Source organism: Oncorhynchus mykiss, chromosome 22 (assembly GCF_013265735.2).
Source record: "Oncorhynchus mykiss isolate Arlee chromosome 22, USDA_OmykA_1.1, whole genome shotgun sequence".
NCBI classification, from domain to species: Eukaryota; Metazoa; Chordata; class Actinopteri; order Salmoniformes; family Salmonidae; genus Oncorhynchus; species Oncorhynchus mykiss.
The window spans coordinates 18,386,131-18,411,894 of record NC_048586.1 but is presented as its reverse complement, the minus strand read 5'-3'; the positions used below and the strand labels follow the sequence as shown (position 1 = coordinate 18,411,894).

Sequence of the window (25,764 nt, the reverse complement as noted above, 5' to 3'; positions counted from 1 at the left end):
CCTAATAGCATGCATGCCTAAACCTTAACAAATGACAATCAACCACTGTACAAATGACACTCGATGTATTCAATAACATGTTCATTTTATAGGCTACAGTAGGATAACAACAAGAGAACGATGAAGATGTAATGGAATAGGTACATGTGAAGAGTTTAATTCCAAAACGTTATATAGACCTACCCATTTTCAGAAATGTTGGTAAATTAGCTTTTATTGTTTAAACATATTATGAAAGAGGTTAGTGGGTTTTTTCACTATATCTATCTAATCATGGCATGGGGTTGTTCAATGACAGATATGTATTTGTTCAAAATCTATCACTTGATGGTTTCATTTCAGAGACAAATAATTACGTGTTTTTCAAAATGCTACATATGCGCCTCACTCTCAGGGAAATAGGTAGTACTGCTAGGTTTTACAGAGTCAAATGTAACAAGTAACAAAAATGTGTATAAATAAATGTACAAATTATACATTTAGGGCACAACATACATATTTTTTAAATCAACTTTTTTTCATACAGTAATATGAGTTCTGTATGTAAACCAATTAGCCTACATTTTCCGTTTGACAGGATATGAACATTCCATTCCAGCTAAACAATGGATGTATAACATTTTGCAAAAAAAGTATAATAATCAAACACAAGAAAATCTGAGAACAGTACTATTTTACACATAAATTAAGGTACCAATAAGCAATCATTTCCGATGAAAAACACAAATGTGAAAAATTGGTGGATATAGCTTTTCGGAAAAATTTGCCTACAATTTCAAAGATCATTTCTAAGAGGTTTTAAGTGTTAATCGAACAATCTATGTATTTTTTTCCGTGCATAAAAATGTCGAATCTGTGTGTCAAATGTAAAAATAGGCTATAAAGAAAACGTAAGAAAACGAAAAGGAAACCCCTTTTGTTGTCGTAATCTAGTAGACACCTGCACTGCATTGTAAACTGCCTGTGTAGGCTACATCTACATAACGAAGGCTATTTAAAGTGACGATATATCTGTATCTCCATAATGTTTTTAGAGTCGCAGTAATATCTCTACATTGAAAAGTACACTGCAAGCTTATTTGAGATCAAATCAGTATTTATATGCCGAATTAATAGCCACCTGGAGGCGCTAGAAGCCAGACAATCTCTTGCAGACACCAGGAATGCGTTCAGTAGGACGCAACGTTTTGCAACGTCCGGGTAGCGAAAACATGCATCTCTGACATGTAGAATAAGGAAATTACGTCTGGTCTATTTGTCGTATTTATATCTGCAACGTTCGAGAACGTTTTCTTAATGTTTTATCAACGAGAGAAACATAGGCAAGACAATGGTTCTTAATCTAGATTTTGTTTGATATAGGCTTCATATATATATTTTTTTAAAAGCATGTGTTTAAATTTTAAACACTCCATAAATGATTCATGATTTTCCCATAGGCCCATTTATTGAGGATTTAAAAAAAAATGTTGGTCCACAAGAGGAAAAATCATAATTCAGAGACCTAATTTAAAAAGGCGCGCGCCTTCAGCTACCATTGTGAATTATGATTAGGCCTTTTTTAACAACGTTATTGGTAGAGTTAATAGGAGTCAATTGTAGTGGTTATTGATGTTATTCAGGTTGTTGATGTTGTTGACGCAGCTGATGTGCGAGGCAGACACAGAACCAAACGGTCCCGGGGGTTGGAGGTTGTGACTGTGGTAGAGAGTCGGCGGCGACCCCGGCCAATAAGAGAATCCAGACGAACCGACGCCTGGACCAACCAGGTTTAGCTTTGAAATCCCTGAAAAGGGAATGGGGGCAAAATTACTCTGGAATTTATAAAGAGCTTGCTCTGTTGATGAGGGTTGACAAACCTGAGCCAACCCGTGAAAGTCGAACTTGTAAGCATATCGCTTCCCATGGACCTTTGTCATTATGTTTTTGTCATAGTAGTACCGCAATGCGCGGCTGAGTTTGTCGTAGTTCATGTTGGGCTTGCTTTTGCGCTCGCCCCATCGCCGGGCCACCTCATCTGGTTCAATTAGCTTGAATTCTCCATTCGTCCCTTCCCAGGCGATGCAGGACATGTTGGCGCTGTCTGACAGGAGTTCGAGGAGAAACTGCCATAGCTGAATCTGTCCACTGCCTAATCAAAATAACACATAATAGTACACATGTGTGACGGTGACAATACAGGAAAATAAGCATTCATCCTTTGATAGGCTATTTGAAAAATGTATTTAACTTTATTTCCAAAATAAGTGTACATTATTATGTCGATAACCTAGCAGTAGTTGGACAATAATTTGGTTCAATTTCCTCGATGTCTATGTTTTACAATTACAAAAGCAAGAAAGAAAACGATTTGTAAAAAAAAATGTGCCTAGTTCACAAACAACCCAATGACGTATTTATTGTCCACTCTTGTAGAACACTTTTTTAAGCGTGTTATCATTTTCTTTCATGTGATTAATTATCTCTAAATCAAATCAATGGCAGTGTTTCTATGGACGGTAGATTATTACAATTATTAAAAGGTAAACGCTTATATTAATTCTTAAAAATGCTCTGAATAACTATAATGTTGGGTTGGGATGCATATAATAAATACAAAATGTAAACAATTTCTTACCTTTTTGCACTCCTGTGTTTATGGGACTCCAGGATGCACCTTTGCTTTCTTTCAACAGATTTTCTGTTGGATCTGCAATAGACCGGTCATTAACACAAATAAATATGTTATTAAACCAATATTATTTGAAAATATAGCATATATTAATGTAAAATAAGTTTTCATTGCAAAATTATGTTAAAATACAATGAAACATTAGAAAATTCTGCAAACTATATCCTTATTCCACTTTGAAATATCTATCTTCAGATTGAAAATATTATAAAAAAGCCTTAAAAAGCTATGGTTTCATTTTATAATCTAGTCTCTAATGCTCGGTTTTCTAATATTTGTAGTTTTTTTCCTCCAAGCTTTACGGCTGAAGCCAGGAAACGCGTTCAGGAAAGAGGATATCCGATTTCCGACAAAAGAGGAGACAGGTTACAGATTGAAAAGGCAGAGCAATCGCTAGCTAGAAGCAGAATCACTACCGAAGGAATAAAGACGATTTCCCTCATCTGAATAGTCTATAAATAAATAATATTTTCAATGTCACGTACAAAAGCACGAACCTGAGAGATACATGTTAAACATAAGGTTTCCTCCGCAGTTCTGTCTCATTGTAGCTGTTGTTCAAGAAAGGGTTGGATTTCATTCGGGCAAAGATTTTTATTAAACTTTATCTCATAACTGTGATCTGGAATAAATGTGGGACAGATTGAAGTTTCCAGGCAACTGTCACAAACCCCATCTCGGAGACAATATTCAGACAGCAATTTCCTCTGGTGCATTGCTTTAATTAAAAGAGCAATTTGCCTCTGTCATCTCTCCCCGGTCTCCACAATAAAAAGATCCGAGAGAAATTCGGTCTTATCAATCCACCATCAGGGTTTAATAAAGTTTCCGCGTTAAGATCAGAGTTTCTATGGAGAATTGAAGTGTTTGACATGGAAAACCAGTTCAGATCCCCTCTCTTTTCCGCCTCTTTACCTCTTTGCAAACACAGAGGCCTATTTCATGTATGAAAATAATATTGACCTTAAAAACACGCCTCAATGCACCTGGGAAAACAAGAAAAATGTATCACCGACCTTATGTTTATAGGCATAAGGCTATATACAATCGGAGTGTAATGAGGCTGAATCTAAAACAATATCTTAAATTATGTTTATCGATGTAAAGCCACGAGAGAACAATTCTCTATTAATCAAAAGCAATCCTGCAAGGACGAGCGTCCAAGCTGCCTCCCAAGACCCCATCCATGATCCACAAAAAGCCCATTAGCCTAATAATAGCATAACAATAACAACAATAGGCCTACAAATAATAATAACAACAATAGGCCTAGTAATAATAATATAAGGAATCCCAATCATACTCAGAGACATACCCATTATCATGAATATGCCTAATAATACAGAGGCTTCGTATACTAATAAGAAATAATAATAAGTATTTTTATAATAATGACAATGCATTTTCTTTATTAAGATTTTCCTTGAAATACAATAACTGTATCCATATAAACGTGGCCTAGTCCTAGCCTAAGGAATATGAAGAAATATACACTGTGGGCAGATAACATTAATGAGATCAGCTGTGAAAATATGCAGTGAGTAAGTGTAATAAAAAGGGAATGACAGTATTTAAGGCAAACACTTTATTAGCTGTCATATGCCATGGACATGCAAAATGTACAGCAAATTGTAGATTTTGTACACGTTTTATGATACTTTTACCAACTTCATAATACGTATTTCTAATCACAACACCGGACAATAATTAAATGCACATAATAAACACAACATATTACATTTCTTGTAAATCAACATGCATTGATGCAAATGTAATATTTTCACGAAAATGTGTTATCAAGTCATAGTTGTCTAGGGCAAAGATAACAGGAGCAAACGATATGAGACCAGAGAGTATGTATGTGACTGCTAAGCAAGGCTATTATATGACTCATGGAGTAGGCGATAATATTCCACGTCCCCACCACGCCTCTCTCTCCACGCGTTCCGCTGCTGCTGCTCTCAGAAGAGTTGTGTCTGGCGTCCCAGACTTGCTTTAGCTGCCTGAGTCTTTAAACAGGTCGCAGGCAACTTAAAACAAGCCTCGAATGCAAGATCATTTTCGAAAGGTTTGAATTAAATATTATTGTCCCGTTCTGGTGTGTTCCAAGTTATAGTTCCAGTTTTGATGTCCTTATAGTGTCCTTATAGTTTCAAATGAATATTTGTCAATTCAAACAAACGATAGGCTCTAAAACTCTTCGAATCATAATTTGACACATGTGCGCATAAATCATATTGTCAGTGGTGGTAGTTATGCACGAATCTCAAATTAGGATTCCACCCTTCAATAACACTTTAGATAAAGTATATTGACTGTAAAGCAATCCCACAGAAATACCTATATAATTGTATACATCTGATTACAAAATGAGACCATTCCTATGTGCGCACAGTAAATCGATGGTGAGAAGCCAAGACAAGTGCAGTGCCTCCTGCATTTAAAATAATTCCCGACTCGTTCACAGGCAAAGAGAGTGCTAGGCTACCTAAAAACTATTTATATCTTCTCTTACTCATCGTTGGACTTACCAGTTTTTCGGGATTGAAACACAAGCAACACTGGCCTAACCTATTCCCCCACCATCCGAAACGACTGCCAAGCTCCTCTGCACTGTGCGGCCGTTTTAATCAGTCGGGATAGAAATGTGTATTTGGGAAAGGTGTGTATAGTTGAACATTTATTAAAAGATCCTGGACTGGGTGTGGGCCTGTGTCTTTTACCGGTCTGCGGTTCATGAGCAAGTCTCTGGGTGTGTAGGCTAACGCGGAATTGAATGTCCTGGACCTGAACTGTCAGACGACACAGCAAACAAACATTCAATAAGGATGTAGCAAGTGTGATTTAAAACGTAATCCGGTTCAAGAAAACATGCATATATTATACACAACTTGGCAAATGTGTTAGCCTTATCATGCAATGGCAGTCTCAACGATAGCCTGACCCTAACATAGCGGGGCTATCCCCCAATTTAAATAATTTATTTGGTCTTAAATTAGTTTGTCATGGCTGCAGTGGTCAGCACCTTGGACAACTCACATTGTCTGGCTGCATGTTAGTCGCCTTGGGCCAGGTTTGGAGAGAAGCCTACTTCATTTCAGATTGAGAGCCTTCTGCCTTCATTCATTCATATGGGCATTAATCATGGGCATTAATATGGAGTTGGTCCCCCCCCCCTTTGCTGCTATAACAGCCTCCACTCTTCTGGGAAGTCTTTCCACTAGAAGTTGGAAAATAGCTGCGGGAACTTGCTTCCATTCAGCCACAAGAGCATTGGTGAGGTCGGGCACTGATGTTGGGCAATTAGGCCTGGCTCGCATTCTGCGTTCCAATTCATCCCAAAGGTGTTCGATGGGGTTGAGGTCAGGGCTCTGTGCAGGCCAGTCAAGTTCTTCCACACTGATCTAGACAAACCATTTTTGTATGGACCATGCTGTGTGCACAGGGGTATTGTCATGCTGAAACAGGAATGGCCCTTCCCCAAACTGTTGCCACAAAGTTGGAAGCACAGAATCGTTTAGAATGTCATTGTATGCTGTAGCATTACGGTTTCCCTTTACTGGAACTAATGGGCCTAGCCCAAACCCTGAAAAACAGCCCCAGACCATTATTCCTCCTTCACCAAACTTTACAGTTGGCACTATGCATTGGGGCAGGTAGCGTTCTCCTGGCATCTGCCAAGCCCAGATTCGTCTGTTGGACTGCCAGATGGTGAAGCGTGATTCATCGCTCCAGAGAATTTCCACTTCTTCAGAGTCCAATGGTGGTGAGCTTTACACCACTCAAACCTGCGCTTGGCATTGCTCGTGGTGATTTTAGGCTTATGTGCGGCTGCTTGGCCATGGAAACCCATTTCATGAAGCTCCCGGCGAACAGGTCTTCTACTGACGTTGATTCCAGAGGCATTTAGGAACTCAGTAGTGAGTGTTGCAACCAAGGACAGATTCTTTTTATGTGCTCTTCAGGACTTGGCGATCCATTTCTGTGAGCTTGTGTGGCCTACCACACAAGCCGTTGTTGCTCCTACATATTTCCACTTCACAATAACAGCACTTACAGTTGACTGAGGCAGCTCTAGCAGGGCAGACATTTGACGAACTGACTTGTTGGAAAGGTGGCATCCTATGAATGTGCCACATTGAATGTCACTGAGCGCTTTAGTATGGGACATTCTACTGCCTGTGTTTGTCTATGGAGATTGTATGGCTGTGTGCTCGTATTTTATACACCTGTCAGCAATGGGTGTGGCTGAAATAGCTGAATCCACTCATTTGAAGGGGTGTCTATATACTTTTGGGCGTGTAGTGTATGTTATTTCAAGGCTTAAGCACAGAAACATATTGTTTATTTCTTTGTTCTTTTTAAAAAACATATTTGAAAGGTATTTTCAAGTTTTATTGATAGCCTACCTTTAAGGCAGAGAGGGATATGTCAGAGAAAGTGAGTGTCGTAACTGGGGGTCGATCCATTGCCTCCAGGGGCATGTATGTGGCATATATTGTCGATTTCGTTTGGTAAAGTTTTATGGCTCTTTTGATTGTTGTCACAGTAAAAGAAAGGTGGTCCTTTGACGCCCCAGTTTAGCCCCCAACCCCTCTTTTTTTGTATAGGCTTCATGGTAGGCTACGACAAAACACAACATTGCAATAACAAATGGTGGAAACAATAGTGATCTCTTGCTTTTGTTTATTGGAAATAAGATACAATCTGACAAGAACAATATACATCCTATCCTAACAGAAAGGTGGTATTTACCCTGGTTTATGTATTGATGTATTTGTCAGGTCATGAAATGCCTTTGTGATTCACTTGTGTTGGAGTATACACAGCTAGCCGCTGTGGCAATGGGTTGGTAAGACTCTACCACGGGCTTTTAAACAGCTAGATAGCTAGCAATATGTCCTGATCAAGAGTCCGTTTTTTTTTAAGCAAGGAATTGCCACAAGCACTCTGTTTCCGTAGTTTGAATAAAGCCTTTATTGCCTATTTTTAATATATGTCATGGTCAGTACATGGTAGCCGCTGGAGGATAGTGTCAAGTGGACTTAGTGCTGGATTCTGCGGATAGACTGGACCTGGTTGGTGTGAGCCTGGGTGCTGTACTCATTGTAGTGTCTGTACTCTCCCTGGTGTCTGTCTCTCTCCAGGATGTACTGGTAGCCACGGTAACCGGGGAACTGATAGGCCACCCAGCTGTGAAGAGAAGGGCACATGTTTTTCACTTGATCATTTTTCTAATGGGACTCTTATCACACAAACTATATGAGGCTGCTATGTAGGTAACATGTGACCGGGTGCAGTCCTAAGCTGTTATGAAATGTACAAAACCAATCGTCTTGGGTGGTTATGTCTTTGTCAATGTAGTCTACGTATCAGAGCCTAGAGTGTTTGTAACGGCAGCATACATAGGTTACAGGAATAAGAAAAGACTCACGCTCCGGAGTTGACTTTAATTGAGGGCACCTCCTTGCTGCACCAGCCCATAGCCTGTAGAGAGGGGTAGTCATCGCACATCTCGAACTTGCGCCCCTGGAAGTCTTCACACTCGTACAGAGTCACCTTGCTGTCACTGTGGTTCTGTTGATAGAGGTGCAGGAGCCTTGATTCGTTTTCATATGGCCTCATCATATTGTAGAGATTTTGGGGAAAATCCAAAACGGATGGATTTGAGAATTGTGGTATGATTGTACCATGATCAATTATAAACACAAGCATCATATGTGAATATATTAACCTTAACCTAAAACATTACTACTATTACTGTGCTTCATTCCGAAATATGCTTCAGATGGGCGCTTTTCTTTATCCTTGAAATGACATTTGTGTGGGAGGAACTTACAGCACACTTAATAGGTCTGAAGGAAAGCATGTGCTCGGTCCTGTAACTGCTGTTTCCGCTCCAAGCCTCGTAACGGGGGTAGTCTCCCTTCTCAAGGATGAACTGCTGGCCCTGGAACTCAGGGTACTCAAAACCCACCCAGCTAAACGACAGGCAGGGGGAAAGAGGGAATGAGAAAGAAAGAGAGAAAGAGAGAAAATGGAGTGCCAGGTTAGTTAACAAAAGTGTAACGCCCCATGGCACAGAGCGCTGTGTTGATTACGGGACAAAGGGCCAAAGCAAACACCACATGCTGCGCCTTTGGACCATTATCAGATCGCCAGTCAGCCGCTTGAACAGAACACAAGGCCGGCAGCTGGGACTCAATGGAGATTACAACAGTAGTCTACTTTGACTGACTGACAGAAACAAAACAATGAGCTACATTTAAGGTTAATAACGCGCACAAATCGATTATCTCATGTATTGCGTTCAGCTATAACATTTGGTCCAAACCATGTAAAAATGATACATAAACTATATTGCACACAGATTGCCCAAATCAGGCTATCAAGTGTTGAGTGGACATGATAATGATAACGAAATGTAGCATTGTCATACCAAGCTTTGCTTATCAACTGAGGGCAGGTTCACAACAGTACAATACAACTGCAATGTAGAATATAATATATATATAATATATCAAGTATATTTTAGCTTCTGAGAGGAACTAAGGCTAGAAATGAATGTTACAATGACCATATTTCTCACTTTCTACTCAAACACAACCTATGAGCTAAAAATCCTCAATACCATTGATTGACCAAACAACAACCATGGATCTAATATAGTAATACTACATTACTACTCTACCAGTAATGTAGTACAGCTCCTCTGTTTTAGGCTGGTGTAGACATCCAAAGAGAGACTTACGGTCCGTTCTCGACCTTGATGGAGCGGATCTTTTGGAATCCCCTCTCCATGATGTTCTGACACTCCAGCAGGAACTCACAACGCTTTCCCTGGAAGTTCTCCTCCTCCCAGACAGTGATCTTGAACTGGCCCATCTGCTCCATCTGCTGAGTGTTCATGGCTGCTACTTCCACCGTGAGGTTGCTCTCTACCAAAGGGGGACAAGGAAGACTAGAGATGAGGAAACTAGGCTAAAATGGAGAGCTTCACTCTGGGTTCTCTGGTAGCTAGCTATACATGAAAGTGAACATTGATTCCTGAGCAAGGTGCGAAGCACCAAACAACTCATGTTGAATGAGTTGAGCTCTCAGTTTGCACTGGGGAAATATCAGATACAAATATCAAATGTATATCTCCCATACTGGATGTAATCAATCCCACTGGTTGGCACGCCGATGCACAGGAATCAGATGTTCACATTCTACCTAGGTAGTGTGAATACTTACAGAGAGTACTGAGGTGGAACAGATCCAGTGTAACAATGTCGAGTCCTAGGCCCTCACTTCTGTTTTTATACTACCAAGCCCCTCGTTTACTGCCGCTTTCACACAAGCCTTGCATACTCAGCAGCGGCAGGCTGAAAGCGTGCATTAGTCCACACCATTGTGGAGGCTCCAGAGGCCTATTGTGGGAAGCTTAGATCCACTGACTCATCAAAATTGCACCCAGAGCCTGTGCCTGCCTGATGAACCGGCCACAATAGCAACACACTGACACGACAGTTTGATTGGAAATTGGGGATAATGGCAGAATTCTTGGAGATTAACCCCAGAGGTGGGTACAAGGGCACCAATGTGTGGTTGCCTCTACCCATGCCACCGTACAGCACCCAACATGGCACCACTGTCATCTCTCATTGGAAACAAAATGAGAAACAGACAGATTTTCTTTTCAGGAATAATTCATATTCTTTCATGTTGGATCATGTTTATACTTCATATGGTTGAAAGAAAGCATTTTAAATGTATAACCCTTTTGATACCTATTGTTGTTCATGCTAAATCTATTGTCGTCATATTAATTGAAAGGAACGTGAGAAAAGATTCTGACATGTTCCTGGTAGCACTCAGTTCTCATCCATTTACAATGCAGATTGTTCTATGATGTCAGTGTTTTTCAGTTGCTGAGTTGTCAATGGGTCCAAATAGTTTCTGTGCCTTTGTGGAGCTTATGAATGGAATGTGGATCTGTGGATCTTCTCATCAATACGGATGGTTGACTTATAAATGTGTATCATATTTTATTTAAGGAGGCGCTTGGATATTGCAGTGTTACTTCATGATCTGGATTCTTAGTATAATAATACAAATGGAACCTAGTCATGTCAGTCAACTTGCAATAATACCTGCCTGCAGTGACATCTCGTGGCACAACAGTTCATTACAGCGACTGGTGATAATAGGCTGTAAATATGATGATGACACATTTGAAGTGAGGCAACATATCATAGAGACATATGGTCAGGTCAGGTGGTGTTATAATAGGAAGAGGAGTCTGTGAATACAGTATGCATAATAGTATTGTATTTTTATGAACAAATTCACTAGGTGAGGGCTTTAGAAGGTTGTTGGCCTAACTCTTGGGTGGTATCCCAAATGCCTCCCTATTGCCTATAAAGTGCACTACTTTTGACCAGAGACTTGTGGCACTGGTCAAAAGTAGCGCACTAAGGGATAGGGTGCCGGTTGGGAATGAGACTTGGACATTTTGAATTTCAGTTTACTTCCTGAATTGACTGGATTGAAATGGAATTGACCCCAAAGCTGTGGTAGACTTAAATATACTTGCTGATGGAAATTGAAAGTATTCAGACTTCAGACTTGGATGGGTCCTCTGTAAATGTGTTTTTATGGTAGTTATACCCTTTTCTGTTGTCTCCGTGTGTGGCCACGTGTGTGTGCCTATATGCTTCATTTCTTGTGTGTACAGCAGCCCCTTTGAGTGGGGTGGGTTCATTGTTCTGTCTTACCTGTGTGGCCTTGTTTGCCCTGGGGCAGGTGGACATGGTGACAGAGCAGTAGTCACCCATCTGCTGGCCTTTGATCCCCCATTGGATAGATTAGATTTGTCAGCTCATCAGCTGAAGCCTAATTTCACTTGGAAATTCAGCTGTCCCTATTTGCATCTGACACATACATTTTACTACAGTAAAAGGCTCAGAACTCTACTTTGAATCTTTATCTCCTTTACAGCAGTAGTAGGAAAGTAGTAGGCTAGTCTATTCTTCTGCTCTGGTCTCACGGGTCTCTGATAGAGGGGATATTGCTCATGAAACTTTTAAATGATCGGTTGTACCATTTCTATGTTTATAAATGAAATGGAACCTGTGAAATATGATCATTTCAGATGCTTTTCACAATAACAATGAATATTTACTTATTGTGCATTGGAAAAGTGTTGGCAAGTCTATATTAATTTGACTCTGGCTACAAATACCTTTATATTTTATTTCAGATATTATAGATACTATTTAATATATTATTTGTGTTGGATAAAAAGAGAGAACGCATAGAAATGTCAATCTATGGTCCACTGCACTTCGACAGGTTGACCACTTCATTTAGCAATGCTGGCACTATGTTTGCCATCCTGAGTAGCCAACTTGTACACAGTTGGCAGAGGTTCAGGTTGGAAGAACCAGTCAACCAGGCAGCAACCAGAGCAAACAACATTGTTTGAACATCTGTTTTTTTTTCTCCCTCACAGCATTTTCTCGTATCCATTCATTGTATCTTACACGTTTCGGCTAATAAACCATAGAGTGATGTGAGATGAACCAGGCTAGAGACAACTTTAGCTATCACAATTATCCCCCTTCATTTATTTTTTAAATCAATGCCCCTCTATAGGGCAACATGTGTACGTGTGATAACTGTGTGGTGTAAGTGAGGCAGACTGTTTCTCAGGATCCAGTTTCTCCATGGTAACAAAGCCCTCCAGCCTGTACCTATCTGACTTAGTCACGGAGGTTGCGTAAGCATTGATGTATTGTCAGGAAGTGATGCTGCTATTGCCCACAAATTCATAGTTTCAGGTTACCCTTCAAATTTATTTTGTATTTATTCGATTTGTATTTATACACGGAGTCAACATTGAGACATTTTCAAGTGAGCCACTCAAACAACTAGAAAATATGATGGATAATGCTATAGAATATACATTGAGTTGTACGCCTTTTGCCCTCAGAACAGCCTCAATTAGTCGGAGCATGGAGTCTACAAGGTGACACAAGCATTCCACAGGGATGCTGGCCCATGTCGACTCCAATGCTTCCCACAGTTGTGTCAAGGTGGCTGGATGTCCTTTGGGTGTTGGACCATTCTTGATACACATCGGAAACTGTTGAGCGGGGAAAAAAACAGCAGCGTTGCAGTTCTTGCCTCAAACAATTGCACCTGGCACCGACTACTCTACCCCATTCAAATACACATCTTTTGACTTGCCCATTCACCCTCTGAGTGCCACACATGCACAATCCATATCTCAATTGTCTCAATGCTTTAAAAAGCCTTCTTTAACCTGTCTCCTCCCCTTCTACACTGAATGAAGTGGATTTAACAGGTGACATCCACAAGGCATCATGCTTTTCACCTGGATTCACCTGATCAGTCTATGTCATGGAAATGTTTTGTGTACGTTTGAACCAAGGACATATCCATACACATACCTGATCAGACACTGATCCCAACATGTGCAAATATTCACCTACAGCACCTTTCTTCAGAATATCGCCTTGAGGAGACACAACTCAACTGAAGATAAGTGGCATACAATACAACTTTATTGTCCAATGTGAATCAGAAATATCTATTTTTTTGCTATAAGGTTGTAAATGGACAGGTCTTGTGTTCTGCTTCAACGTGAGTTGGTGCTACCTGAATAGTCAGTGAGTGAGCAGACGCAGACCACCACCAAATGACCTGCTCCCTGTGTGTTTTTCCCCTCTCTGCTGCTATAGAAACAAATCCTCCTAAGGACAAATTTGAACAGGCCATGACAGCTCAGGCAGGTGACATCTGCTCTGTGAATGGCTCTGGCTCTGCATCAGAGTGAACCGCAACAGACAGGCAGGATTTACCCGAGGCCAAGACAGGGTGCCTCCGAAATGGCACTCTATTCCCTATATAGGGGACTACAAAAGTAGTCCCCTATATAGGGAATAGGGTGCCATTTCAGACGCACCCAGAGAGGTGCTGCAGAGCCCTGGATTCTCCCCCTCCTTCTCCCAGCCTCTGTGCTCCACTGCTTAGGTAAAGCCAGGCAGTTACAAGAGAAACAACCCCCAGGCATTTTCATATTTCATTAGCAACCTCTTTAACTGTCATTTGAAACAGCACACAGCCCACAGGGCAACACTTGTCCTCCACTTAGGCAACAGGTAGCAGTTGAACAGGCACCACAAATGCAATCATGCTTTTCTACAGACACACACAATTGTCTGGGTGTTATGATAGCCACAGACCTAAAGAATAATAGCCCATGGGGGAAAAAAATGAGCTTATTTGATCTTACACATAATTCTCTTAAGATGATGTAATAGGATAAGAGAAGGTTGATTTTATATCTGTATAGTCAGAATGAATTGAAATAGTCACAATTTGTTTGCATCTGTGAGAGAATTCCACACAGTTTTATAGGTTGCTGAGACAGGGCAAATAATAATTTTCGTTAAGTGATTTTGTCCCAGTCATGTTTATCCATAAAACAGAACAGATATGAAATGATAAGAACATATATTGCTCCATGAAAGACTGAAAGATTGAAGACTTTGCCTGAGACACCAGGGAATGACAAAACAATAGTATGTGTGCATATTTTACAGAGCCAATAACTGCTCTGTAGAGTAAGTTGAGGAAGTGTCATGTTGGAGGTTTAGGGTGTAACTGCAGCATAAACTGTCCCTAGCATGAGAATACGGGCTGTGAGGTCTCCTTACACTGACTTTAAACAAATATTTACTGGAACTTTGTAGGGAAACATGAGAGCAGAAATGATTACATGGGAAAGCCTTTACCAGGCTGTTTATTGGCTCGTTCATACAACGAAAACTGGATATGCAAATGTCTACCTGCAGTTATGCTCAAAGTAGAATGGAACTATACAGATACTTGAGGTACACGTGTTAATCATCTCATCGAAGTGGTGTCTGTGTGGTGGGGTAACTGGCATTACAAATTATACTGTCGGAGGTGGAAAATAGATGTTTCTGAAACGTATGCAAAGCAGTGATATGCCTATAGTGTATGATGTCCCTGTGCTTAACTGAAATGCAACATGTTTTACAGTGCATGAGCAATGGAGAATGACATGGTGTTTTTATGATGAGCTGTTTGTTATAGGCTACATTCTGCATTTACTGGAATAAATGTCCAGACACCTATGAATTTCATAGCTCATTTAACAGAGTAGCCTTGCCTCTTCAGAGGTACAGATCCCAGGCAGCTGAGGATCCAGCCAGCAGATGGTCCATATCAGATGGCTGTTACTTGGCTGGTTAATGATTAAGATAACTACAATTAAGAAATGACCAGCTCCCTGATTCCCGGTGCACTCTGACATAATGATGACACTATTGGCGCTAACTGGTTGGATATCATCATTACAGCATGTCCATAAAGAAAAAACCTAATGGTATTTAATAAAAGGAAATTACTAGGCAATATAAGTCTAATAACTAGTCATAGTAAAATCCATGGAGAGAACTATAGCATTTAGTGGTGAGCAAGAGTCTAAAAACAAAACAAAAAAATGGTAACATAACTTTATCCATATAAATCAAGAGAACACAATTTTTTTTTAAACTTGTCCAGTTGGCAAAAAAAATCGGGGTTCGAAGTCTGTATTTGTGACAGGAAAATACAGCAGCATCAATGAGAACGACTTCATGTCGCAGTATGAACTTGGCTCTTCTGTTTTGTAGAAAATCTGTACCTGCTTAACGCGAGCCGAACGAACAAAACTTAATCTTCAGGTATTGTGCGTGTGGCTCAACGTGAGGCAAATACAGAAAATCAAACGAAATATGATGATCCCGTCTTGGAAAAGCAGTTGCAGACGACGTTATACTCTCCATTTCTCGCTGCGTCCACACACCTGGAAAGGTGCAAAGGTTAACATTGATGCCAATACAAAAAAAATGTAGCCTACCTGTCTGTAAAATTGTCATTCACAATTTAATCCAACATACACATTTTTTTCCCGACATAAACTTACCATTGCCTATCTATTGTCGGGAGAAACAAAAGTGAGAAGACATTTTAAAAACGCACTAGCAGTAATACCTGCACATTGTGTACATCTTATAGGTAACACTGAATGCGTCTGGCACGTTGTAGGTAGCCTATATATACTCCTGGCATGGTAGGCCATCCTTCCATTTATCTTCTCGCTCCCTCTTTTTTTCAGGTTGGTTTTAAAAAGAGAGAGGATTCTCCAGTGGACACCTGTCGCACGGTGCGTTGCTCAGGTCCAATATTGACACAACAGCCAAGGGGAGGGAGAGCAGACGTAGACGAGTTTAGCTCTTTATTATGCCAACCCTCCCTCTCTATGCAAACCAACCGTGCTTTGCGCTCGGTCCAATCGATGAGATGGCAGGGTTTGCTGACCTTTGTGCTCAAGCTGAACCGGTGGAGAATGGGACATTCAAAAGGTGGCTTCATTCACCTGTGTTGAAGGTAGGAGAAAACCCACCTGCCTGCCCCCCTGCTCTGTCCTCCATCATGTCATTTACACATATTTTCATATCATGTGGCTTGCAAATTAGTTCCTTACCTCGTCATCAGAGCTTGCCTTGCGAAGACTGGCGTGTTATGTAGACTATGCTTGATTTCACAAAGTAAAAAGTAGATGCAGACGCTTCCACATCTGCATTGCTTGCTGTTTGGGGTTTTTAGGCTGGTTTTCTGTATAGCACTTTGTGACATCGGCTGGTTTAAAAAGGGCTTCATAAATACTTTGATTGATTGAGATACCATATAAAATGAAACAAGCTCAGCATATTCACGGTTTATTAATGGCTAGGGTATACAGCAAACCCTACACCTGGATGGCACATCACAAATAATCATCAGAGGGATAAAGACTTCACTGGTTCACCAATACATTGTTGTCAACACAAGTCAATTGATTGTTGCAATGTCAATGAATTAATACACAATGCCAAGGTTTGTTTTGTAGAATGAATCTTTTGACAGCCTTCCATCTGTATCTGTTCATCTGTAGAAAACACCCCTGATAAAATGTTTATAGACTTCAAAGAAAACTGATAATTACAGCAAATGTATTTATTTAATTCATTTCACAATTACATATAACTGGTCAACACAAATCATTTAAAAAATGGCAAATTAGATTATATAAAAATAACACTATGGAAGAAAAAAAAACTGAAACATATCCCTGTCGCCAAAGGTTAAAATTAGCATTGTCGCAGTTCAGTTGATTTAGCAAGTTTTGTAACTAGTTGTGGCTAAGAGAATGGTCTCAGCAGCTGGTTGGAGGGAATAATCATGTTTCACATTAGCGATGTGGTGTCTGCTCTAGTCTTGTCAGCATCCAAATGGCACCCTATGCGCTACTTTTGACCAAGGCCCATAGGGCTCTGGTCAAAAGTAGTGCAATATATATGGAATAAGGTGCCATTTAGGATGTAGCCCTAGTCTTTAGCGTCTCCTTGGCTAGATGTGTTGAGTCTCTTGGTGTATGCGTTCCAGCCTGCCTCTCTGTACTCTGCAGCAGCCTTCACCCTATCAGAGGCCCCCAGGATACCACGGCCAACGATGATGATGTCAGAGCCTCTTTTACAAATCACATCATCAGGACTGGAGTACTGCTGGCCCAGACCATCTCCTGAAACAGAAAGGATGAAGATTATGATCAATGAACAGTGTGGTGCTGAAGAAAACACCACCCTAGTTTGTTGCTGAAGAGGTAAAAAAAAAACTATGAAAACAAGGGCTGCATTCAAAATGGCACTCTATTCTCAACATAGTGCATTACTTTTGCCCATAGGGCTCTAGTCAAAAGTAGTGCACTGTTGGTAATAGGGAGCCAATACAGACAACCAAGATAAGTGACCCAGTCTTCATTTATTGGACACTAGCACCATCTAGTGGCAAGGATAGCTTACAACAGGACATTCTGAAAATGACAAAACACTGGACAGGATGGATGAAGTGGTTAACAGGTAGAGTGTGGTACCTCCTGACTGCATCTGCACCCCTGGAGTCATGTGTACAAACTCAGGCTTGTTGCTGATCTTGGCGCCAGAGATGAACCCAAAAACAAACTCAGAATGCTCCTCAGCCATTTTCACCTATGGAATGACAGAGATTAAGAATTACATTAAGGAATCCAACTATTACTACAGTTAAACTGTCCGATGCAAACACCCTTATTAAAACATACTAGAATGTAATCAGGCTTTCACGGTGAACCTGCAAGATGACACTGTGTCCTGAATTGTAACACATTGCAGAGAGCTGTGGGAGGTTAGAGAGGGACAGAACATTCTGAGGAAATTCTTGCTGGAGCGCTATGCTTACCACAGCCTGCGTGTAGTCCCCTGTTGCTAGGGAACCCTGGGAGCTCATCTGACCTATGAGGACACAGCCGCGGTCCAGCGGGCGGCCCACTGCACTGAGCCCCTTCACCACCCCAGGGCCTGGTACCGCATGGGCATTAACGATGTGAGACCATGAGGAGATCTGGTAGAGCCCACCTGAGAAATAGAGGAAAAAACACAACAGTCAGAAGACTTAGAAATAATAGCAACCAGATATGAATTAGGATTGAAAAGCATGTTTCAAAAGGTTAAGGGGACAACTGCTGTACAACAATGCCCCTTATTTGCTGGAGTTGGACAATGTGTCTATTTTAACACGGGGCGCATTAGTTTTGCATAGCCTGGGGCCCTGGGTGGGAAGAGTTTGCACATTTAAAGTGAAATCACCACCCACGAGGGGCACACAGCAATGCAAAACGAGTGCGCCCACTAATCACCTTCATACTGGTGCTTGACCGTGTTCCCGATGTCGGCAAACTTGCGATCCTCAAAGATGAGGAAGTTGTGTTTGAGACCCAGGTCCTTGAGTGACTGGGTGAAGGCTGGGCTGAAGTCCTGAAGGATGTCCACGTGGGTCTTCAACACACACATCTGAGGCCCCAGAGAGTCGGCCAGCTGCAGCAGCTCCTCGCAGCCCGTCATGTCTGCCGACACACATAGGTTGGTCTTCTTTTCTTCCATCAGTCTGAGGAGCTGGGCGGCCAGAGGGTGTGTATTCTGGAGCTGGGCCCTGTCTCCATAGCTCAGCTCCGCCGGCTTGCAGGGCTTTTTGGCTGCAGGCGAGCCGTTCTTCTCCTCCTCACCAGAGGGCTTGTAGGTGTTGTTCTCCTGGATGAACCTGCACACGCTCTGGGCCGTGAGCGAGTCAATGCGCTCTGCCTGAAACAGGGTGTTGAGGAGTTTGGAGATGGAGATGACGGAGTGGAGCGTGATGCCCCTCTTGGCCAGCATGGCCCCGCCGCCCTGCTCCCTGTCCATCAACACGATGGCATCAGTCACCCTTAAACCCTCCGCCTGGAGCACCAGAGCCGTCTCCATGACGCTGCTGCCGCTGGTCACTACATCCTCGATGATCAGACACGTGTCTCCAGGGTGAATAGTCCCCTCTATAATCTTCTTAGTTCCTAGGATAAAGAGATGGAACATATTGTGGCCATGATGGATGTCTGATATGAGAGATCTGGAATCTATTTAGACTGATGAAATGCTCTAACACTTGCTAGCTCCAACTGTAGACTGAACTGATGGGATTATTAAAATTTAAAAAACTAAAAAACACTCAAAGAGAACAATCAAATTTGACCATCATGAAATCGCACCATAGTCTTTGGCTTCTTTTCTTCGGATGAGCATGGGCAGCTCGTGATTGGAGCAGATTATTGTAGCCAAGGGTAGAGCAGTGTATGGGACTCCACACACAGAGCTGTATTTTAAGTCCTCATCTTTGGCGCGTTGATAAAGAAGACTTGACACCTAAAGGCAAACAAACCCATCAAAACACTTAGTCAACTAACTCCAACTAATGAGCTCGTAACATACATTTTACAATTTGATTTGATTACCTCCGAACAGACGTAGTTCAGCGTTTCTCAAACTCGGTCCTCGGGACCCCAAGGGGTACACGTTTTGTTTTTTGCCCTAGTAATCAAGCTTTGGTAATTTGAATCTGCTGTATAGTGCTAGAGCAAAAAACAAAACGTGCACCCCATTAGGGTCCCCATGACCGAGTTTGGGAACGCCGACATAGCGGTTTCCAATACTCATGGAAAACACGTGTTTTACCAACCTGGTTCATGAGAGTTGGGTAAGAAACAATAACTCTGAGATCAAAATAAATCGGCGAGGTTATTCCACTCTTCAGCGTGAACGTTCCGAATTTCACTGCCTGAACATCATGCAACTTTAAGATTAAACTTTCAAGACAGACGTTTTCCATTTTCAATGTTTTAACTCCGCTTGCAAATATCAGTAGGTTAGATAGCGGTCTCACTCGTCAAGCGGCATCTCGTCAGACACTTAAAAAAGTGTTTCCGGGTCACGGAATTTTCAAAATAAAGGTCCACAATTTAATATTATAAACGTGTCATTAACATGTATTTATTTAGTCATGATATATGCTTTTTTTTCTGTCTAAACACGAACAATTATTAATATTTGTTCATATTTAAGTGACATGTCCATTACGGTCAAATAAATGCCCCCAATGCAATACACTGTATATGAAATACATACTGGCTTATAGAAAGAAAACTATTCTAGGTGCTGAAGTAAAAGTGGGGTTGGGACTACTCACTAGGGTCTATAGAATCTATATATTGTTTTTATTTAATGGGGGACAGAGGTCTACATGCCCAGTAACACTTTCTACTCCAACCCACTCCATTGGTCCCAATACAATACACTATGTGCCTATAAATTACATATTGGCTTATAGAGAGAAAACTATTCTAGGTGCCGAAGTAGAAGAAGGGTTGGGATTTTCTCAGTAGAGTCTGTAGAATCTAGATATGGTGTTATTTCATGGGGGACTATGGTCTAAATACCCAAATATCCACCCACTCCCTGTTCACTGCAATGCAATACACTGTAGGCCTATAGGTGATTACTTACTTCCAAGACACAATGTAAACAATGATGGTCAGGCATACCTGTTAAAGACCTGGATTAACCTAATGATGATGAGCCAATTGCACCTTTTACTCATTTAATCAGCCCAAGGCCAGTGTGCACCTATGCCAAAAAATGGATCTTAGCCTGAAACAACTTAAAATGGAGCCACTGGACACTACCTACAAATACTGCACTGTACAGGAAAAACGATAGATTGTGTATCCATAAAACCAGGGTCCAGACTACTCACTAGAGGCCCTAGAATACAAAACAGCAATTCAAGCCTAGGATGAGGTACACCAAGGCCAGACCTGCAAGGCTTGGTAACCACATCTACTATGAGGCTACGCGGTCAGTAAACTCATGTTGAGTCTAAATCAACATGTGAAGTGTTTCATGTTTCCATGTTTCATGAGCTGAAATAAAAGATCCCAGAATTTTTCCATTTAACAAAAAGCTAATTTCTCTCAAATTTTATACACATAGTTGTTTACATCCCTGTTAGTGAGCATTTCTCCTTTGCCAAGATAATCCATCCACCCGACAGGTTTGGCATATCAAGAAGCTGATTAAACAGCATGATCATTACACAGGTGCACATTGTGCTGGGGACAATAGAATGTCTAAAATGTGCAGTTTTGTCACACAAAACAATGCCACAGATGGGTTTTCCAATCCTGTGGCGGTCCTCATGAGAGCCAGTTTCATCATAGCACTTGATGGTTTTTGCGACTGCACTTGAAGAAACTTTCAAAGTTCTTGACATTTTCCCGATTGACTGACCTTCATGTCTTAAAGTAATGATGATGGACTGTCATTTCTCTCTGCTTATTTGAGCTGATCTTGCCATAATATGGCCTTGGTCTTTTACCAAAAAGGGCCATCTTCTTTATACCACCCCTACCTTGTCACAACACAACTGACTGGCTCAAACTCATTAAGAAGGAAAGAAATTCCACAAGTTAACTTAACAAGGCACACCTGTTAATTGAAATGCATTCCAGGTGACTAGCTCATGAAACCAACCAGAGAGAATGCCAAGCGTGTCCAAAGCTGTCATCAAGGAAAAGGGTGGCTATTTGAAGAATCTCAAACATAAAATACATTTTGATTTGTTTAACACTTTTTTTTGGTTACTAAATTATTCCATATGTGTTATTTCAGTTTTGATGTCTTCACTATTATTCTACAATGTAGAAAATAGTAAAAAATAAAGAAAAACCCTAGAATGAGTAGGTGTTCTAAAACGTTTGACAGGTAGTGTACATCACATTGGGGTTTAGATCAGGGCACAGTACCATTACTGCAACAACATTCGTTTTTAAATAATATTGGCAATGCTTTACATTGGAAAATGAATTGTACTGCCTTGTTTGTGGACTATTGTGGCCAGGTTAAATCTCAATTCCTTGAAGTGCATAAAGGGGTACCCCAGGGTTTGATTCTGGAGCCACTATTATTCACGCTGTATATAAATAACATTGGAAATACTGTGAAAAATGTGAAATCTTTATGCCGATGACACAGTATGGTATTCTGTTGCACCATCTGTAAACATTGCCTTTTCACATTAGCATTCAGGATTTCCAAGCACTACAGTCACTCTTGGATCTTAAGTCAGTACTTAATGCAAACAAAACAAAATGCATGCTATTTTCTAGGTTTTCCAGACTTAAGTAACCTTGAAGTTACTAGCCTGAACACACTGTTTTGTTGAGTTCCCTCCCTCTTTATAAATATCTTGGTGTCTGGCTAGATGATCAATTGGAGATCAAAATTGGATTATTCTACAGAAATAGAGCATGTGTAGTCTGTTGATAATAGAAAGTTGTCCATGCCACTTATGTCTGTTTTAGATGCAGCTTCCACACTTAAACCTCTAGATGCTGTTTTCCATTGTGCCCGTAGATTCTATACTGCCGATTTAAATAACTCACCCTTGCGTATTGTATCAAAAGGAGGGTTGGTTCTCTCTATTTGTAAGATTAGAGCAGCATTCCCTTTGTTTATTTACCATGAGCTCCCACAGAAACACTCGTCGAGGTTAAAACAATAGAATACCGTAGAAGAGCACAAGATTGGATAGTGCTAGAGGTTCCAAGGGTGGCTTCTGATTTAGGGAATAGCTGCTTTGGTTTTTATGCTCCACAGATGTGGAATGTGTTGCAGGGGAAGCTCAGGCTTGAATGCCTGTTGTCCTTTATGATGTGTGTGTTTTGTATTGTGCAGGGCTCATTTGGAAAAAATGGACTTGGTCTCCATATGACACCCTGTAAAATAAAGGTCAGTAAATCAAATACAAGTCTCTGATATCTTTCCACACTGGATTGTGCAACATTTGCCCATTATTATACTTTACAAAAATATAAACCCAACATGTAACAATTTCAACAATTTTACTGAGTTACAGTTCATGTAAGGAAATCAGTCCATTGAAATATTCATTAGGCCCTAATCTATGGATTTCACATGACTGGGCAGGGGCACAGCCATGGGTGGGCCTGGGAGGGCATAGGACCACCCACTGGGGAGCCAGGCCCAGCCAATCAGAATGAGTTTTTCCCCACAAAAGAGCTTTATTACAGACACTCCTCAGTTTCATCAGCTGTCCGGGTGGTTGGTCTCAGACGATTCCACAGGTGAAGAAGCTGTATGTGGAGGTCCTGGGCTGGCGTGGTTACATGTGGTCTGCGGTTGTGAGGCTGTTTGGACATACTGCCAAATTCTCAAAAACAATGTAGGAGGCAGCATATGGTAGACAAACTAACATTCAATTATCTGGCAACAGCTCTGGTGGACATTCCTGCTGTTAGCATTCCAATTGTACGCTCCCTCAAAAGTTTAGAAATCTGTGGCATTGTGTTGTGTGACAAAACTGCACATTTTAGTGGCCTTTTTATTGTCCCCAGTACAAGGTGCACTTGTGTAATGATCATGCTGTTTAATTAGCTTTTTAATATGCCACACCTGTCAGGTGGATGGATTATCTTGGCAACGGAGAAATGCTCACTAACAAGGACGTAAACAAATGTGTGCACAGCATTTTAGAGAAATAAGCTTTTTGTGCGCATGGAACATTTCTGGGATCTTTTATTTCAGTTCATGAAACATGGGACCAACACTTTACATGTTGCGTTTTTGTTCAGTGATTTTCAAAATTCTTCAAGCTTGGTCAAATTGGTTGAATGATCATTGCTGTTTTAAAGTCATCATTGGCCTCATGGTCAAATCCCTGAGTGGTTTCCTTCCTCTCCGCAACTGAGTTAGGAAGGTCTGTATCTTTGTAGTGACTGGGTGTATTGATACACCATCCAACGTATAATTAATAACTTCACCGTGATATTCAATGTCTGTTTTGTTTTTTATTAGTACCCATATAAAGGGGTTGAATTCTTATTGACTCAAGACATTTCTGCTTTTATTTATTTTTCTTAATTTCTAACATAATTCCACTTTGACATGGGGTATTGTGTGGAGGCTAGTGACACAAAATCTCAATTTAATCCATTTTAAATTCAGGCTGTAACACAACAAAATGTGGGAAAAGTCAAGGGGTATGAATACTTTCAGAAGGCACTGTAATCTTAAGCATTTTACCACTTAGTTTTAGGTAGCAATAGTATCACATCTTGCTAACATGAAGCAGAACTGATTCACCAATTTGCTCAGTAGTATGTTTGAAGCACTGTAGCATGGAGCATACTACCAGCTTTGTATTTGGTTAGGCATGTACACATGGTTATAGTTTTATGGTTGTTTATGAGTTGCCATTCAATTGCCTTGCCTGTAGGTATGAGAAAAATGTCATCAGCATAACATTTAAATATTTGATGACGAAGATTGATTTTTGTGAGAGAGTCTACATACTGTACCATCCTACCTATAGGAATGCTTATTGTGCTTCACAAATGGCACCCTATTCCTATATAGTGCACTGCTTGACCAGTGCTATAGGCCCCGGTCAAAACTAGTTCACTATGTAGGGAATAGGGTGCCATTTGGGAAGCACACAGGACAAATGAATGATGGGTCTCTGCGTCCGCTGTTACAAAATGTTAGAAACATCCTTTCATAATTTGAATAAATACATAATGATTTAAAATCAATCAAGTTATACCAGTTCTCATATTTAAATAAACAATACATCCAGAAATTAAGTAATTAAGGTCTGTGTTTTCAAATCCCACACTATTGGGGCAATACTACATTAAGTGTTCAATCAGTGTTCTAGACCCTGAGTGCTAATTGCACAAGTAAACAATCATATTGAGTAAATGGATGACCAGTGCTAAGTGTCACAGGTGGGATCTGAACCCCAGTCTCTGAGCTCGGGAATCCAACACCTCAAAGGTCCAATGAAGCTGTTTTTAAAAAATCTCAATATCAAATCAATTCTGGGTAAAAATTAAGTGCCTTACTGTGATTGTTTTCAATTAAAATGATCAAAAAGAAACCCAAAATAGCTTCCTAGCAAAGAACAATTTCTCAAATAAGAACTTTGCTAGGACTGTCTGGGAGTGGTCTGAGTGGGGAGGGGAAAACTATAAACTAGCTGTTATTGGCTGAGAGGTTTGGAACTCTCTTATTGGTCTAATAAAGAGATTCTCACCAGTTGGGCCAAAATTCCATCCCAACAAAACAGGCTGAAATTTCAGGTGGTCTTTTCAAACAGCTCTAACACTAAAAGGCCATTATCATTATTTTCACAAGTTCACAGTATTATTCCAACCTCATAGTGTGGAAATATAGAACGCAGGAAAGTCACGTTTTTGACTGCACTGGCCGTTTAACCATTAGACACAAATTCCTCTTGGCCCGAGGGTGACACTGATTTTGAAGTCGCAGGGCGGTCCGACTCACCTCAACTACATGAGCGATGAGAGCTAATGTGAAGACTTCAGATTTGTTGTAAACGAGTTGGGTCTAAGAAAGAGAAATATGCAACTCGTTGTTTGGTCACTGCCCTATTCGGATTGAAATTTGCAGCCTGTCCTTCCAGCTTTGACCATTAAAATCACAACTACACCTGAGACCTATGAATGGGGAACCAACAAAATGCGTTCAAAGTGAGCTTGGAGGTGACAGACGTGTACCGACGTACAAAAGTGATGTGAGAAGTTCATCGTG

The 25,764-nt window shown here is 40.8% G+C and overlaps 3 protein-coding genes across 4 annotated transcripts; all 3 read right to left on the bottom strand.

Annotated features, from left to right (window-relative positions):
* Window positions 1-1,384: 1,384 nt before the first annotated feature.
* LOC110501535 (protein FEV) lies at window positions 1,385-5,186 on the bottom strand. The gene is made up of 3 exons (XM_021579179.2): window positions 3,169-5,186; window positions 2,618-2,689; window positions 1,385-2,131 (listed from the first exon to the last, which is right to left on the bottom strand). Exons 1-3 carry the CDS (start codon window positions 3,215-3,217, stop codon window positions 1,593-1,595), a joined length of 660 nt encoding a protein of 219 aa, XP_021434854.1. The 5' UTR covers window positions 3,218-5,186; the 3' UTR covers window positions 1,385-1,592.
* A 2,154-nt stretch (window positions 5,187-7,340) lies between these two features.
* On the bottom strand, window positions 7,341-10,014 carry LOC110501534 (beta-crystallin A2). The gene is made up of 5 exons (XM_021579178.2): window positions 9,908-10,014; window positions 9,423-9,609; window positions 8,511-8,652; window positions 8,106-8,248; window positions 7,341-7,864 (listed from the first exon to the last, which is right to left on the bottom strand). Exons 2-5 carry the CDS (start codon window positions 9,578-9,580, stop codon window positions 7,717-7,719), a joined length of 591 nt encoding a protein of 196 aa, XP_021434853.1. The 5' UTR covers window positions 9,581-9,609; window positions 9,908-10,014; the 3' UTR covers window positions 7,341-7,716.
* Window positions 10,015-16,454: 6,440 nt separating this feature from the next.
* On the bottom strand, window positions 16,455-20,058 carry LOC110501533 (uridine 5'-monophosphate synthase). 2 transcript variants are annotated; one of them, XM_021579177.2, is made up of 6 exons: window positions 19,814-20,058; window positions 19,347-19,500; window positions 18,465-19,151; window positions 18,008-18,183; window positions 17,664-17,778; window positions 16,455-17,312 (listed from the first exon to the last, which is right to left on the bottom strand). In XM_021579177.2, exons 1-6 carry the CDS (start codon window positions 19,961-19,963, stop codon window positions 17,119-17,121), a joined length of 1,476 nt encoding a protein of 491 aa, XP_021434852.2. In that variant the 5' UTR covers window positions 19,964-20,058; the 3' UTR covers window positions 16,455-17,118. The 2 variants fall into 2 exon arrangements, with proteins under 2 accessions (XP_021434852.2, XP_036814813.1); XM_036958918.1 differs by lacking the exon at window positions 19,814-20,058 and adding an exon at window positions 19,590-19,745.
* Between the last annotated feature and the right edge of the window lie 5,706 nt (window positions 20,059-25,764).